Raw genomic sequence first — 10,966 nt, 5'->3', positions numbered from 1 at the left:
AAAAAAACAAAACACCTTTAGTACCTTCTAAGAATTTAATCTCCTCTCAGAGATTTCAATCTATCACGTCCTAACTCCTTAAACATCATTGGGATACTTGGGTAAAATTATTAGTTTACAATATTAGAAAAACTTTTGATGTGCGTTATTAGTGATTAATATTGCAATAACAATGTAACTTAAGATACATGACAATGTAGCAAAACAATTAATACATGATTTCCTTTTCATTGCATCAGTTTGATTTAAATAAATTCAATAGAATTTAAATTATTCTCCAAATAATCCGCGCCTACATAAGAGGTGAATATCTAACATAAAAGGTCCAGCCGAATGGGAAAAGGGCTCTATTCAATTTGTTAAATATGTCAAGCTGCCTTAAGATTATCTTTATTTGTTTAAACATTTATGGTCACCGTTTATTGTGATTTAAGCCGTCTTTTTCATTACGATAAATTTGTGATGTATCATACAGGCCTAGATGAAAAGATTTGACGAGCTCACGACAGATTTTTTATCAGAATATTATGAAAATTTACTACACGAATCCTTGGTTTAAACTGAACAAAATGACTAACAATAGGATCATATTAGGAATGTGGGCGTGGTTTTAAAGTAGAAAACTGCCGTTGCTAAGGAAATCCAAAAGTGTACTTTTGCCGGTTACCCTAAAAATGACGTAGATTTTTTGGTCAGCCCCAGACGACCAAAAAATTAAATGGTTGCTATGGAGATAAACCAATAGAAAAGCTGCCATTAAGAAAAAATTGATTTGTCCCATAAACAAAGTGAGTAGCAGCTACTCAGCCAGTGAGGCCAGGTCATAAGGGCGCTTTAATTTTTTTATCAAATCTTTCTGCTGAAGTTTGATTGATTTGACTGATTGATCTTGTTTATTTCAAGCATAAATTGTGAACAGTACAGGGCAAAAACACAGATTTTTCAAACTCATTACAGAAATAATGAAACGCATTGATTAGATTAGATTATGTTGAACCCGATGGCCTTCAGAGTAGGAATGCAAAAATGTTGTTTTTGTCTCTCAAAGGTTCTTTAAAAAAAACATAAAGAAAGAAATAAAGCAAACTGATTTTCTTTAACTATCCGTATCAAAGCTTAGAAGAAAGTTTTTGGCGTTAAGCTGTTTAGTCATGAACCCGTGTGTTTCTGGACCTCCACATAAAGAAGCTGAAGTGGTTCAAATACCAGACCGCTTAAACCTCCAGAATCTGCTTTAGCAAAGCTGCTGCGGCAGCAGAAACGCCGGCACTGCAGCTCCTCAACGTAAACATCCTCAGCCTCCATCTCTGCACGTAAACGCTCCTCAGCGCTGCAGGAACGGCTCGTCATCGAGGAGAGTCCCAGAAAGATCGTAGCTGTCACTCAGATGAGCTGAACCTCTCTGAAAGGAATTATGGGAACGAGACCACGGACAACCAGAGGGACTGATTGGACAACCGCTGAACACTAATTGCACTAATTGGCTGCAGGAGCCGAGCTGACATAATGGCTCATGTACACAAACACGGCAAAGCTGATTGTTGGAAAGTGCTGACGAAAACAAAGACCTGAACGATTGATTATTTAAATGGTTTAGCAGTTCTGCTAATTGACTCATGAGTTTACCCCTAAAACATCATTTATTATTAATAAAATATGTCAAATACTTAAACCCACAAAGAGGTATTTCTTGATCCTGGACATAAATACGGATTATCCTGATAATTTTCAGCACAGATTTACATTATTCTGCGTTCCAGTGAAAACGCTCCGTTTGCTTCCAAGCGACTGAAGTTTTTACTTGTTTTGGCCTCTTGTAAGTTATGAAATTAGGAAATGTCTTGGTTAATTTCTGACGATCCTTCTTTTCTCTGCAGGTATTGACCTGGAAAACATCGTCTACTACAAGGATGACACACATTACTTTGTGATGACTGCCAAAAAACAAAGCCTGTTGGAGAAGGGAGTCATTTTGCATGTGAGCGATCAAAGTTGTGTGTTTGTGTTGTTGCGTTTGTGTCAGAGATTTAAGGGAACTCTCGTTATGGAGTGGTTATTGTCCTGGTTATGAGCCGCTCTCCTTCAGCCGTCAGTGTTTTTGCCCTTCAGAGTCGTCGTGTTTTGTGTGTTCAGTATAATGATCTAACTGAGCCAACAGCGGGAAACGCGCTGCCAACTCGCACCGGGCGCCACGTCACACCACGCCACAGACAGTAGCTTCCTTTGCTGCAGCTTTTCCACAGGAAACAGGAAAGAGCGTTTCATCCTTGACCTTGTAGACTGAACTAAAGGTGTGCTGAGGTGACTTGCATGCGCCTGAAAGGGGAGTTTTTGTTCATGTTTTGGTGACACTCTCTGTCCATGTGCAACTTATGATTTATATTTTTAAATTTACCTTTAGAACGACAACAATTCTGATGGATCTGATTCTGAACCGGAGTGTTTGTGTTAAAGAATCTCCTGAAAAGTTTGTATTTATTACAAAGAATTCCTTAACAACAATGAAAACGACAGGAGGAGAAGGAATGATGGAGGCGTGGCTACAAAACGGAGAAAAATTATTGCGTTGATCGCGATTAATTCATTCTTAATTTTTTTATTGCGTTATTCTGATTAATTAATAACAGGCATTTTAGAGTGTTTTTTAAACGTGTTAATCGCAATTAATAAATTAGACATTTTAGAGCGTTTTTTTATTTGTGTTAATCGCAATTTATTAATTACAGATATTTTAGAGCATTATTTTTTATCATGTTAATTGCGATTAATGAATTAGTGTTATTTTTTTTTATCGTGTTAATCGCGATAAATTAGTTGCAAAACGTTTAGGAGTGTTTTTTTTTTATTGTATAATTGCGATTAATTAATGTTAAATGGTAAATTTACAGAGACACAGAGCTATAATAATCCAACGGGGGGGCGGAGCTCCAAAAGCCACACCCCCTCAGAGGACATTTTGGAACCAGAGGCTTCAGATCAACATGAAAAATGCTTTTTAAGACATTTAGGTTGTTGGATTTGGGTTAAAAACTTCAGAATCATATTCATATTTTTTTTAAATAAAAACGGTCGTGAGAGACTTATTTATTATCTATTGTTTCTGTGGATTGAGCCTTTGATGCTGACCTTTACTGCTCTGCAGAACTGCAGACCTTTTTGTTCTTTGTCTGCGTTTCTTTTTAAGAAGATGAGAATATTGTTGCTGATTTTGTTTTTGCAAAAGCAACAAAAACCCAATAAATGCTAAAAGCTCGTTAGAGAGTTAATTGCTTTGCAGCAGGTGAGCCCACATTTGTACTCTGACATTAATGTTGGTTTAGTTTTCCCGTGAAAGTGGACTCTCTGATTGTGATTTTATTTTTCAACATGCCAATAACAATGAGAACATTTCTAACACAGTTTTGACATGTTGGTCAGGGAGCGAGCAGAAGCCGAGCTTAAACATTTTTCTGTTTTACCTAAGAATGCATCAGCCATTTTAACCCTTTCATTCATTCAGAGTAAATATAGACATTTTAATTTTGATTTTTTGTCAAAAGTTCAAAGAATTTCTTATTTACACATCACTCTGTTGTTGCAGTCAAATAAATTAATGACTTGACTTAAACTTTTCTCTCAATGATCATCAAAAATGTCATCCCAATCAATAAAACTTTATTAATAACACTCCATGATCACACATAAAACACAAGTATAAAAGAACCATAAATCTTCGCTCTGCTGTGAGGGGATGATATATCCAGCTATTTTTGCATTGAATTTAAAATATTCAGCTTCCTCATCCGATGCTGCTTAAAGTCTGTTATTTCCTCAAAGTTTGGATCAGCTGATCCTCCTCTCGTCCTGCAGGATTACGCCGACACGGAGCTGCTGCTGTCCAGAGCCAACGTCGACCAGGCTGCCTTGCTATCTTACGCTCGTGAGGCGGCAGACTTCTCCACCAACCATCAGCTGCCTACGCTGGACTTCGCCATCAACCACTACGGCCAGCCCGACGTCGCCATGTTCGACTTCACCTGCATGTACGCGTCGGAGAATGCCGCCATGGTGCGAGAGCGCAGCGGCCACAAGCTGCTGGTGGCGCTGGTGGGCGACAGCCTCCTAGAGGTGAGCGTGAGCTCCTTTTTAAGCTCTTCTTAAAAACATCAGTTTGGGTTTGAATCCTGCTGTCCTCTGCAGCCGTTCTGGCCCATGGGCACCGGCATCGCCCGCGGCTTCCTGGCAGCCATGGACTCCGCCTGGATGGTGCGGAGCTGGGCGCAGGGGAAAAGTCCTCTGGAGGTTCTGGCAGAGAGGTGAGCGCGTGGAAACACGATACGGATCCGTGTCATATTTCCACTCCAGCACAATCGCGCACATGCATGATCTCTCTTCAGGCTTTATCTCTAAGTGCTGTACTAGGAAATGTGCCTCTTCTGAGCCTGCAGTCCCACCTCTGTAGGGCTAATGGGATGAGAGGCTGGATGACTCTGTTGTTTTGCAGTAACGATTCGTTAATGCGTTGCTGTAATGTCTTCTGACTTTAAAACGATTGTTCTTCAGGGAGAGCATTTACCGACTCCTGCCGCAGACCACGCCGGAAAACGTCAGCAAAAACTTCAGCCATTACAGTCTGGATCCCACCACGCGCTACCCCAACATCAGCCTTAACTTCCTCAAGCCCAGCCAGGTGAGTCGGGAACCTCTGACTGTACATGAGAACTGGACTCCGCCCCCTGGCGTTCCAAACAGGAAGAAGCCAAAATCCCGTAGACTTCTATAGAGAAGTCCCATTAGCTGTCACACACTGGAGTGTATGAAATTTGTTCTTCGCATTTGACCTATCCCCTGGGGGAGGGGTGAACTGCAGACACAGCCGCGCTCGGGATCCATTTGGTGGTTTACAATTGAATTGACTTCATTTGGTTGGAGCTAGAATTTAAGACACTTTCTGTGGGTGACATCACGCTCAGTCGGTCCAGTTCTCGTATACAGTCAGTGGTTGTGGAGTTGAAGTCGCCTGTTGGGTAAACTCGGTCTTGAAACTCGCCACGATCTGTCTTCAGCCTCTCTTTGACGCTTGCAGGTGCGGCACCTCGTCAACACCGGCGAGGAAATCCCGCGGGAAATCCACATCGAAATCGAGAACGTCATCAACTCCTCAACGCCCAAGCTGGCCCGGAACGGTCGGTACCTTTTCTCCGTAATCCCTCCCAGACCTCCTGTTGGTGTGGAACAGACGTGATGTGTCGCCTTTGCATTTTCGTTTTAGACTATTACCTGCTTGATGAGGAGTCCCAAGGTAACACGAGGCCCAACCGCACAGGCTTAACCGGATCATTTTAACAGTCCAAATTCCTGAATGTTCCTGATCTAACGAAGAGAAAACGAGATGTTTGAGCTCCTCAGATGTTTCAGACTTTTTTAAGACATCCTCCTCTTACCCGTCATGTGATTTGACATCATAGAGTTTCTGACGTTAAAATGTCTGCTTGAAACTCACATTAACACCCGATGCTTTTAATTATCGTCCGCCGTTTATGGCGTCCTAATCCTCGGCCGCTCAGTCCTGCTTGTCCAGAACGTGTTTGTGCAGGAACCGCCGCTGGATTCCTCCTTCCTCATCGGCGCTCTTCTTTTCCAGAATCCATCGCTCGGTCCAGTAAGCTGCTCAACTGGTGCCAGCGGCAAACGGAGGGCTACAGGAACGTCGGCGTGAAAGACCTCACCATGTCCTGGAAGAGCGGGCTGGCGCTGTGCGCGCTCATTCACAGATACCGGCCCGATCTCATGTAAGGATTGAAGAAAACGTTTGGGTCCTGGTCTACTATAGACCAATATCAAATCTCCCATTCATATCTAAAATTCTAGAAAGAGTTGTAGTAAAGCAGCTACAGCGCCACCTACAGGAGAACAGCCACTTTGAAGATTTTCAGTCAGGGTCCAGACCTCACCATAGCACTGAAACTGCACTGGTTAGAGTTATTAACGACTTGTTATTGGCTTCAGAAAAGGGACTAATCTCTATTCTGGTCCTGTTAGACCTCAGCGCAGCCTTTGATACCATCGACCACAGCATCTTACTCCAGAGACTAGAGCATGACATCGGGATCAGGGGATCTGCCCTCCGATGGTTTGAATCCCATATATTAGTAAGGAGAGAGAACATGTTCATGCACATTTTTATCTATGGGCGTGCTGCGGGCGATGAGTTGTAGTGAACTAATACGCTACGTTCAACATGCATTTGTGCAGTCACTTCCAATGAATAGTCGATGTAAACTCACGTTCACATGTTGACACGCGTTTTTAAGTTCGTTTTTGGGCTCTACGGACAAAACACGTCAACTGAACGCTTTGAAAGTTAAACCTGTTGGACTTTGACCAATCAGGGACTTGTTAGTAAGGATGTTACGATTCTTCGGTAATCGGTAAAAAAACGATTCAAACTCGCAGAAAACTCAAAAATCAGTTTGTCTCTGCCTGTGCCTGAATTTAGAAATGCAGAGCTAATGACGTTTCTCCATGCAGGCTCACTGTGAGTGCGCGCCTGTGTGCGTCTGTGCTGTGAATTTCACGATGTTACAATCTCAAATATTAACCCAAATCCAAGCAAACCTGAGATTTGTCCCTCACTCTGCAACTTTACATTTTCATTACAACTTTGACCAATCTACCGTGACAACAGTCATGAGCGGCGACGATGACTTTCCCTTAAATTACCTTTAATTCATTGTGTTGAGAAAAATAAATTGGAAAAAATGACTTTAAAACTGAATCAAATCGTGGCTCGACTGAATCCTTACATCTCCTCTCAGTTGTTAAAGGGTTAAGATGCTAAGATGCAGCCGCTCCTCTACAGCCCACAATGGACCCGGACAGCCCAAAAACTTGCAGAACCCGTACGGTGGTTGATACTTGTGATCAAAGCTTTAAAACCGTGAAAACGCCAGATAAGAAGCTGCCCACTAAACCTAATGCTGTTTATTCTGTGTAGGACATAAAGCTAATGAGCCGTTAGTGCTGATGTTCCTCCTGACCTTCAAGGTTCTGCTGCTGGAGCACTCGGCTGATGAAGAGTGTTGGAGCTTTCACTGTTTTTGATGGATCACATGTTGATTCCAGCTGCAATCATCACTTTTACTGGAGAACTTGCAGATTTCTTTACTCTTCGTCACAAATTGAAGTCTGTATTTGTGTGAATGCTTACTGAGCAATCACACTGTAGTGATTCTCCTGCTCCTTTCTGTACATTTTTCAGCAGGTAAAAACTCAATCACAATTTCAGCTATTTTAGCAGCCTTGGTATCAAAACGTTCAGCTCGCTCAGGACGTTTTTGCCTGTATTTTTGGTATTCATAAACGTTTTTGAAATATTGAGCAAAATAAAAATGAAATGAATGAGTCTTAAAATTTCAAAATTTTAAGTAGATTAACAACAAACCTTCAAATATATTCATGGGTTGTTTTTATCTTTTGTAGTAATTTTCCCAAACTTTGGAGTTTACCTAATATTTTAGCAACATGCTAATGTCTTTGGCTAATTTAGAGTTTTGCTTTGATATTAGCAACAGGCCCGATTGGAGAAATGTTAGGTTATTTTGGAGTTTGGCTGGTGTTTAATCAATGTGCTAGCTTTTTGGCTAATTTGGCATCTACTGAGGTTTTTTTATGCTAATTTGGAGTTTAGCTAATATTTTGGCAACATGCTAATGTTTTTGACTAATTTGTTGTCTTCCGAGGTTTTTATTGGATAATTATGAGTTTGGCCTCTATTTTAGCAACATGCTGTTTTTACTGAGGAATTTTAGGCTTTTTTGGAGTTAAGCTAGTGTTTAAGCAACAAGCTAGCTTTTTTTGGACTAGTTTGGAGTTTAGCTCATATTCAAACAATATCTAAAACTAAATATTTTTGCAAAATTGTCATATATTAGGGATTTTTAAGCAATTTTAATAAAAATTTTTCAGAAATTTGGGTCAACTTCAGCGCTCTTTCATAGTTATTTAACAAAATCATTTAGCAAATTTAACAATTAACAAAGCTTTTGCATTTTCAACAAATTCTTTCAGCCTGTAGTAACATGTTGACAAGTAAATTGCATCACCATTTTTAGCAAAAAGCTTTAGCATCTTCATCGACTACTTTCAACAAAAAGCATTCACACTAGAATTATCGCAGGTAATCCAACTATTCTAGTTCCCTCTACTGCTGATTTTAACGCACAGCGTTTATCCCTCTCATGCAAATGGTCCGATCCGATACTGCTTTGGTTTGCAAATGTCTTTGATTTTCTTTTTTGTTTCTGCTTGAACTCGACCCAGAGAGTTTGTGTTTGGATTCATTCCCGTCTGTGTGTTGTTTTTCAGCCACAGAGGGTAAAGAAAAATAAAACAAAATCTCCGTCTCGAGTCAGAAACCAGAGAAAACACTCCAGACTCTGCAGTGAGGAGTTTCCTCCAGCAGACAATGAAGAAACCTGCATGCGGTGGCGTTTCCCGGACGACCTTGACGTTCAGAGTCTGGGATTGGACGTGCGGTTCCTTTCCAGTTTGTAGACGTTTGTGTAGGAAAAGTGGTAACAAAGAGTCACCATCAAAACCTGCATTTTTTGGGACTTTTCTGCATTCGGAGCGAAAACATACGAGGAATAGAAAACGGTGTTCAGGAAAACTCTGATTTTAAATCTGTGAAACTTCCAGCTTGTATTTCCTCCCTTTGATCAGACGTTCTGCCGCTCTTTTCCTCTCTGCAGCGACTTCGACTCCCTGGATGAGCGAGACCAGGAGAGGAACAACCAGTTGGCTTTTGACGTGGCCGAGAAGGAATTTGGCATCTGTCCATGCATGACCGGCAAGGAGATGTCTTCTGTGGTGGAGCCAGACAAGCTGTCCATGGTCATGTACCTCAGCCAGTTTTATGAGATGTTTAAGGACACAGTGCCACCTGGAGGTAAGACGCCGTCTGTGCAGCTGTTTGGAGTTTCTAGACCCGACCGGTTGAATGTCAGGCAACGTTTTCACGGATTAGGATGAAGCGAGCGTCTCATTTTTATTTTAACAGTTTAACTTTTGAGAGTAAAGTTTATCTTCTTTAAAAGACCTTTAAACTTTATTCATTCTCTAGATTTCATGGAGGAACCATTAAAAAGTGATTTTCCTTTAACTGTCAAAGTGGAAGCTAAAAAAATCAGACACTAACTTCATCCTCGTCTGACTTTTAAAATTTGACTGATAAATGTAAAAAAAACATCTAAAACTGGTATTTTTTAAAAGTATAATATTAATAAACGTGAATCTATCATTTTAACAACTTTATTAGCAGCATCCTTGTAATATTAGACAGCTTGTTGCTGCATTCCTATTATGGTCTGTGGGAACAACTGTCACTATAAATCCATATTTGGAGCAAAGACTCCAGGTTTTTGTCTGTAAGTCTTTTATTTTGAAGTCAAAGGCTCTTCTACTGTTTCCTTTCTTTTTTTTGACAGAATAAATGTTTATTTTTCTGTTAAAATTCCCAGCTTGGAGCCTTCAGTTTAGCGTTCAGCCGTTTTAAGAAAGTACTGGATGGATTTTTGACTCGACGTGCGTCAACAATCAGTCGGATATCTTGGAGAGAATCCAGGAGTTTTCCAAAATAAAATCTCCTTCAGAATCAAAATTACATCAGAATAAGAATTAGATTGTTTCATCATTTGAACAACTTTATTAGAAGCATTAGTTTTGTGGTCTGTAGGAACAACTGTCACCATAGATCCATATTTGGATAAAAGACTCCAGGATTTTGTCTGTTAGTCTTTTATTTTGAAGTTCAAGACTTTTGTACTGTTTCCTCTTTTTTTTTCTTTCTTTTTTCCAGAATAAATGTTAAAATCTCTAACTTCGAGGCTTCAGTTTATTCTTGACTCGAGCAGCTCGACATGCGTGAAGAAGGAGTCGATTTGTTAAAGAGAATCCAGATGTTTTCCAAAGTAAAGCCTCCTATAGAATCAGATTGTCTATCACTGGAACAACTTTATTAGAAGCATTAATATTATGGTTTGTGGGAACAACTCTCACCATAAATCCATATTTGGAGTAAAGACTCCAGGATTTTGTCTGTTAGTCTTTTATTTTGAAAGCGAGGGCTCGTCTTCTGTTTCCTCTTTAATTATTTTCTGCTAAGAGAAACTTTCCAAGCATGTGTTGTTTTTTTGTTAATTTTGCTGGCTTGTAGGTTTCAGTTTAGCGTTCGATGCAGCTGCTTTAAGAAAGTGGATGGAGGATGGATTTTTGACTCAACGTGTGTCAAAATGAGTCAGATGTGTCCAGAAGTTTTTCAAAATAAAACCTCCTTTAGAATCGGATCAGAAAGAAACTAGCCTGGTACCAACTGCCCCACGAGCTGGTCAATCCGTGGGCTGTTCCAGGGATCATAGAGGTGTTTAGATGTTAACAATGTCTGTTGTGTTTAAACCTCAGATAACCAGAACCTGAGTCCGGAGGAGCGAGCTGCTCTGATAGCAACAACCAAGTCCCCCATTTCCTTCTTCAGCAAACTGGGTCAGAGCATCGCCATCTCCCGGAAGCGAAACCCCAAAGTGAGTTCCCCATCTGTGTCCCCGCGTCTTCTCCTAAAGCCGTTTCTGCTGCTATGTTTAGAGACAAAAGAACTCCTGACGTTTTGTCAACAGGACAAAAAGGAGAAGGAGACCGACGGCTCCGGGAAAAGACGGAAGACGAGTCAGTCGGAAGACGTGAGGAGCATCCGCACGCCGCGCTTCCCCGCCTCAGGTCATCAACGCGCTGAAGAGTGTTTCTGCTGCTTCTGCAGGAAGACGTCTGCAGGTCCGCTCACGACGAACGGCCGGCCGTCCACGCTGTCCTGTCCGAGAGGAAAATCGACTCGTCTGCCGGAGGGAACAACAACAAAGTGAAGGTCATGGCCACCCAGCTGCTGGCCAAGTTTGAGGAGAACGCCCCCGCCCAGCCGGCAGGACTGAAGAGA

General features: G+C 41.2%; 1 protein-coding gene across 6 annotated transcripts in view; it reads left to right on the top strand.

Moving 5' to 3' along the window:
• mical3a (microtubule associated monooxygenase, calponin and LIM domain containing 3a) overlaps positions 1-10,966 on the top strand; it is a 101,827-nt gene that overhangs the window by 48,809 nt on the left and 42,052 nt on the right. For 4 of the 6 annotated variants that reach the window (XM_036212569.1, XM_036212567.1, XM_036212566.1 and 1 more), the window contains 11 exons: positions 1,878-1,978; positions 3,850-4,107; positions 4,180-4,295; positions 4,543-4,669; positions 5,066-5,165; positions 5,252-5,281; positions 5,624-5,771; positions 8,733-8,929; positions 10,441-10,559; positions 10,653-10,715; positions 10,793-10,966. In XM_036212569.1, coding sequence (XP_036068462.1) covers positions 1,878-1,978; positions 3,850-4,107; positions 4,180-4,295; positions 4,543-4,669; positions 5,066-5,165; positions 5,252-5,281; positions 5,624-5,771; positions 8,733-8,929; positions 10,441-10,559; positions 10,653-10,715; positions 10,793-10,966 — 1,433 coding nt within the window. The remainder of the gene's footprint in view (positions 1-1,877; positions 1,979-3,849; positions 4,108-4,179; positions 4,296-4,542; positions 4,670-5,065; positions 5,166-5,251; positions 5,282-5,623; positions 5,772-8,732; positions 8,930-10,440; positions 10,560-10,652; positions 10,716-10,792) is intronic. The other 2 variants (XM_024281493.2, XM_036212570.1) reach the window with 1 other exon arrangement.

Source organism: Oryzias melastigma, linkage group LG6 (assembly GCF_002922805.2).
Source record: "Oryzias melastigma strain HK-1 linkage group LG6, ASM292280v2, whole genome shotgun sequence".
Classification (NCBI taxonomy): Eukaryota; Metazoa; Chordata; class Actinopteri; order Beloniformes; family Adrianichthyidae; genus Oryzias; species Oryzias melastigma.
Note: the sequence above shows the minus strand (reverse complement) of the source record. Positions and strands in the feature narration are given on the sequence as shown.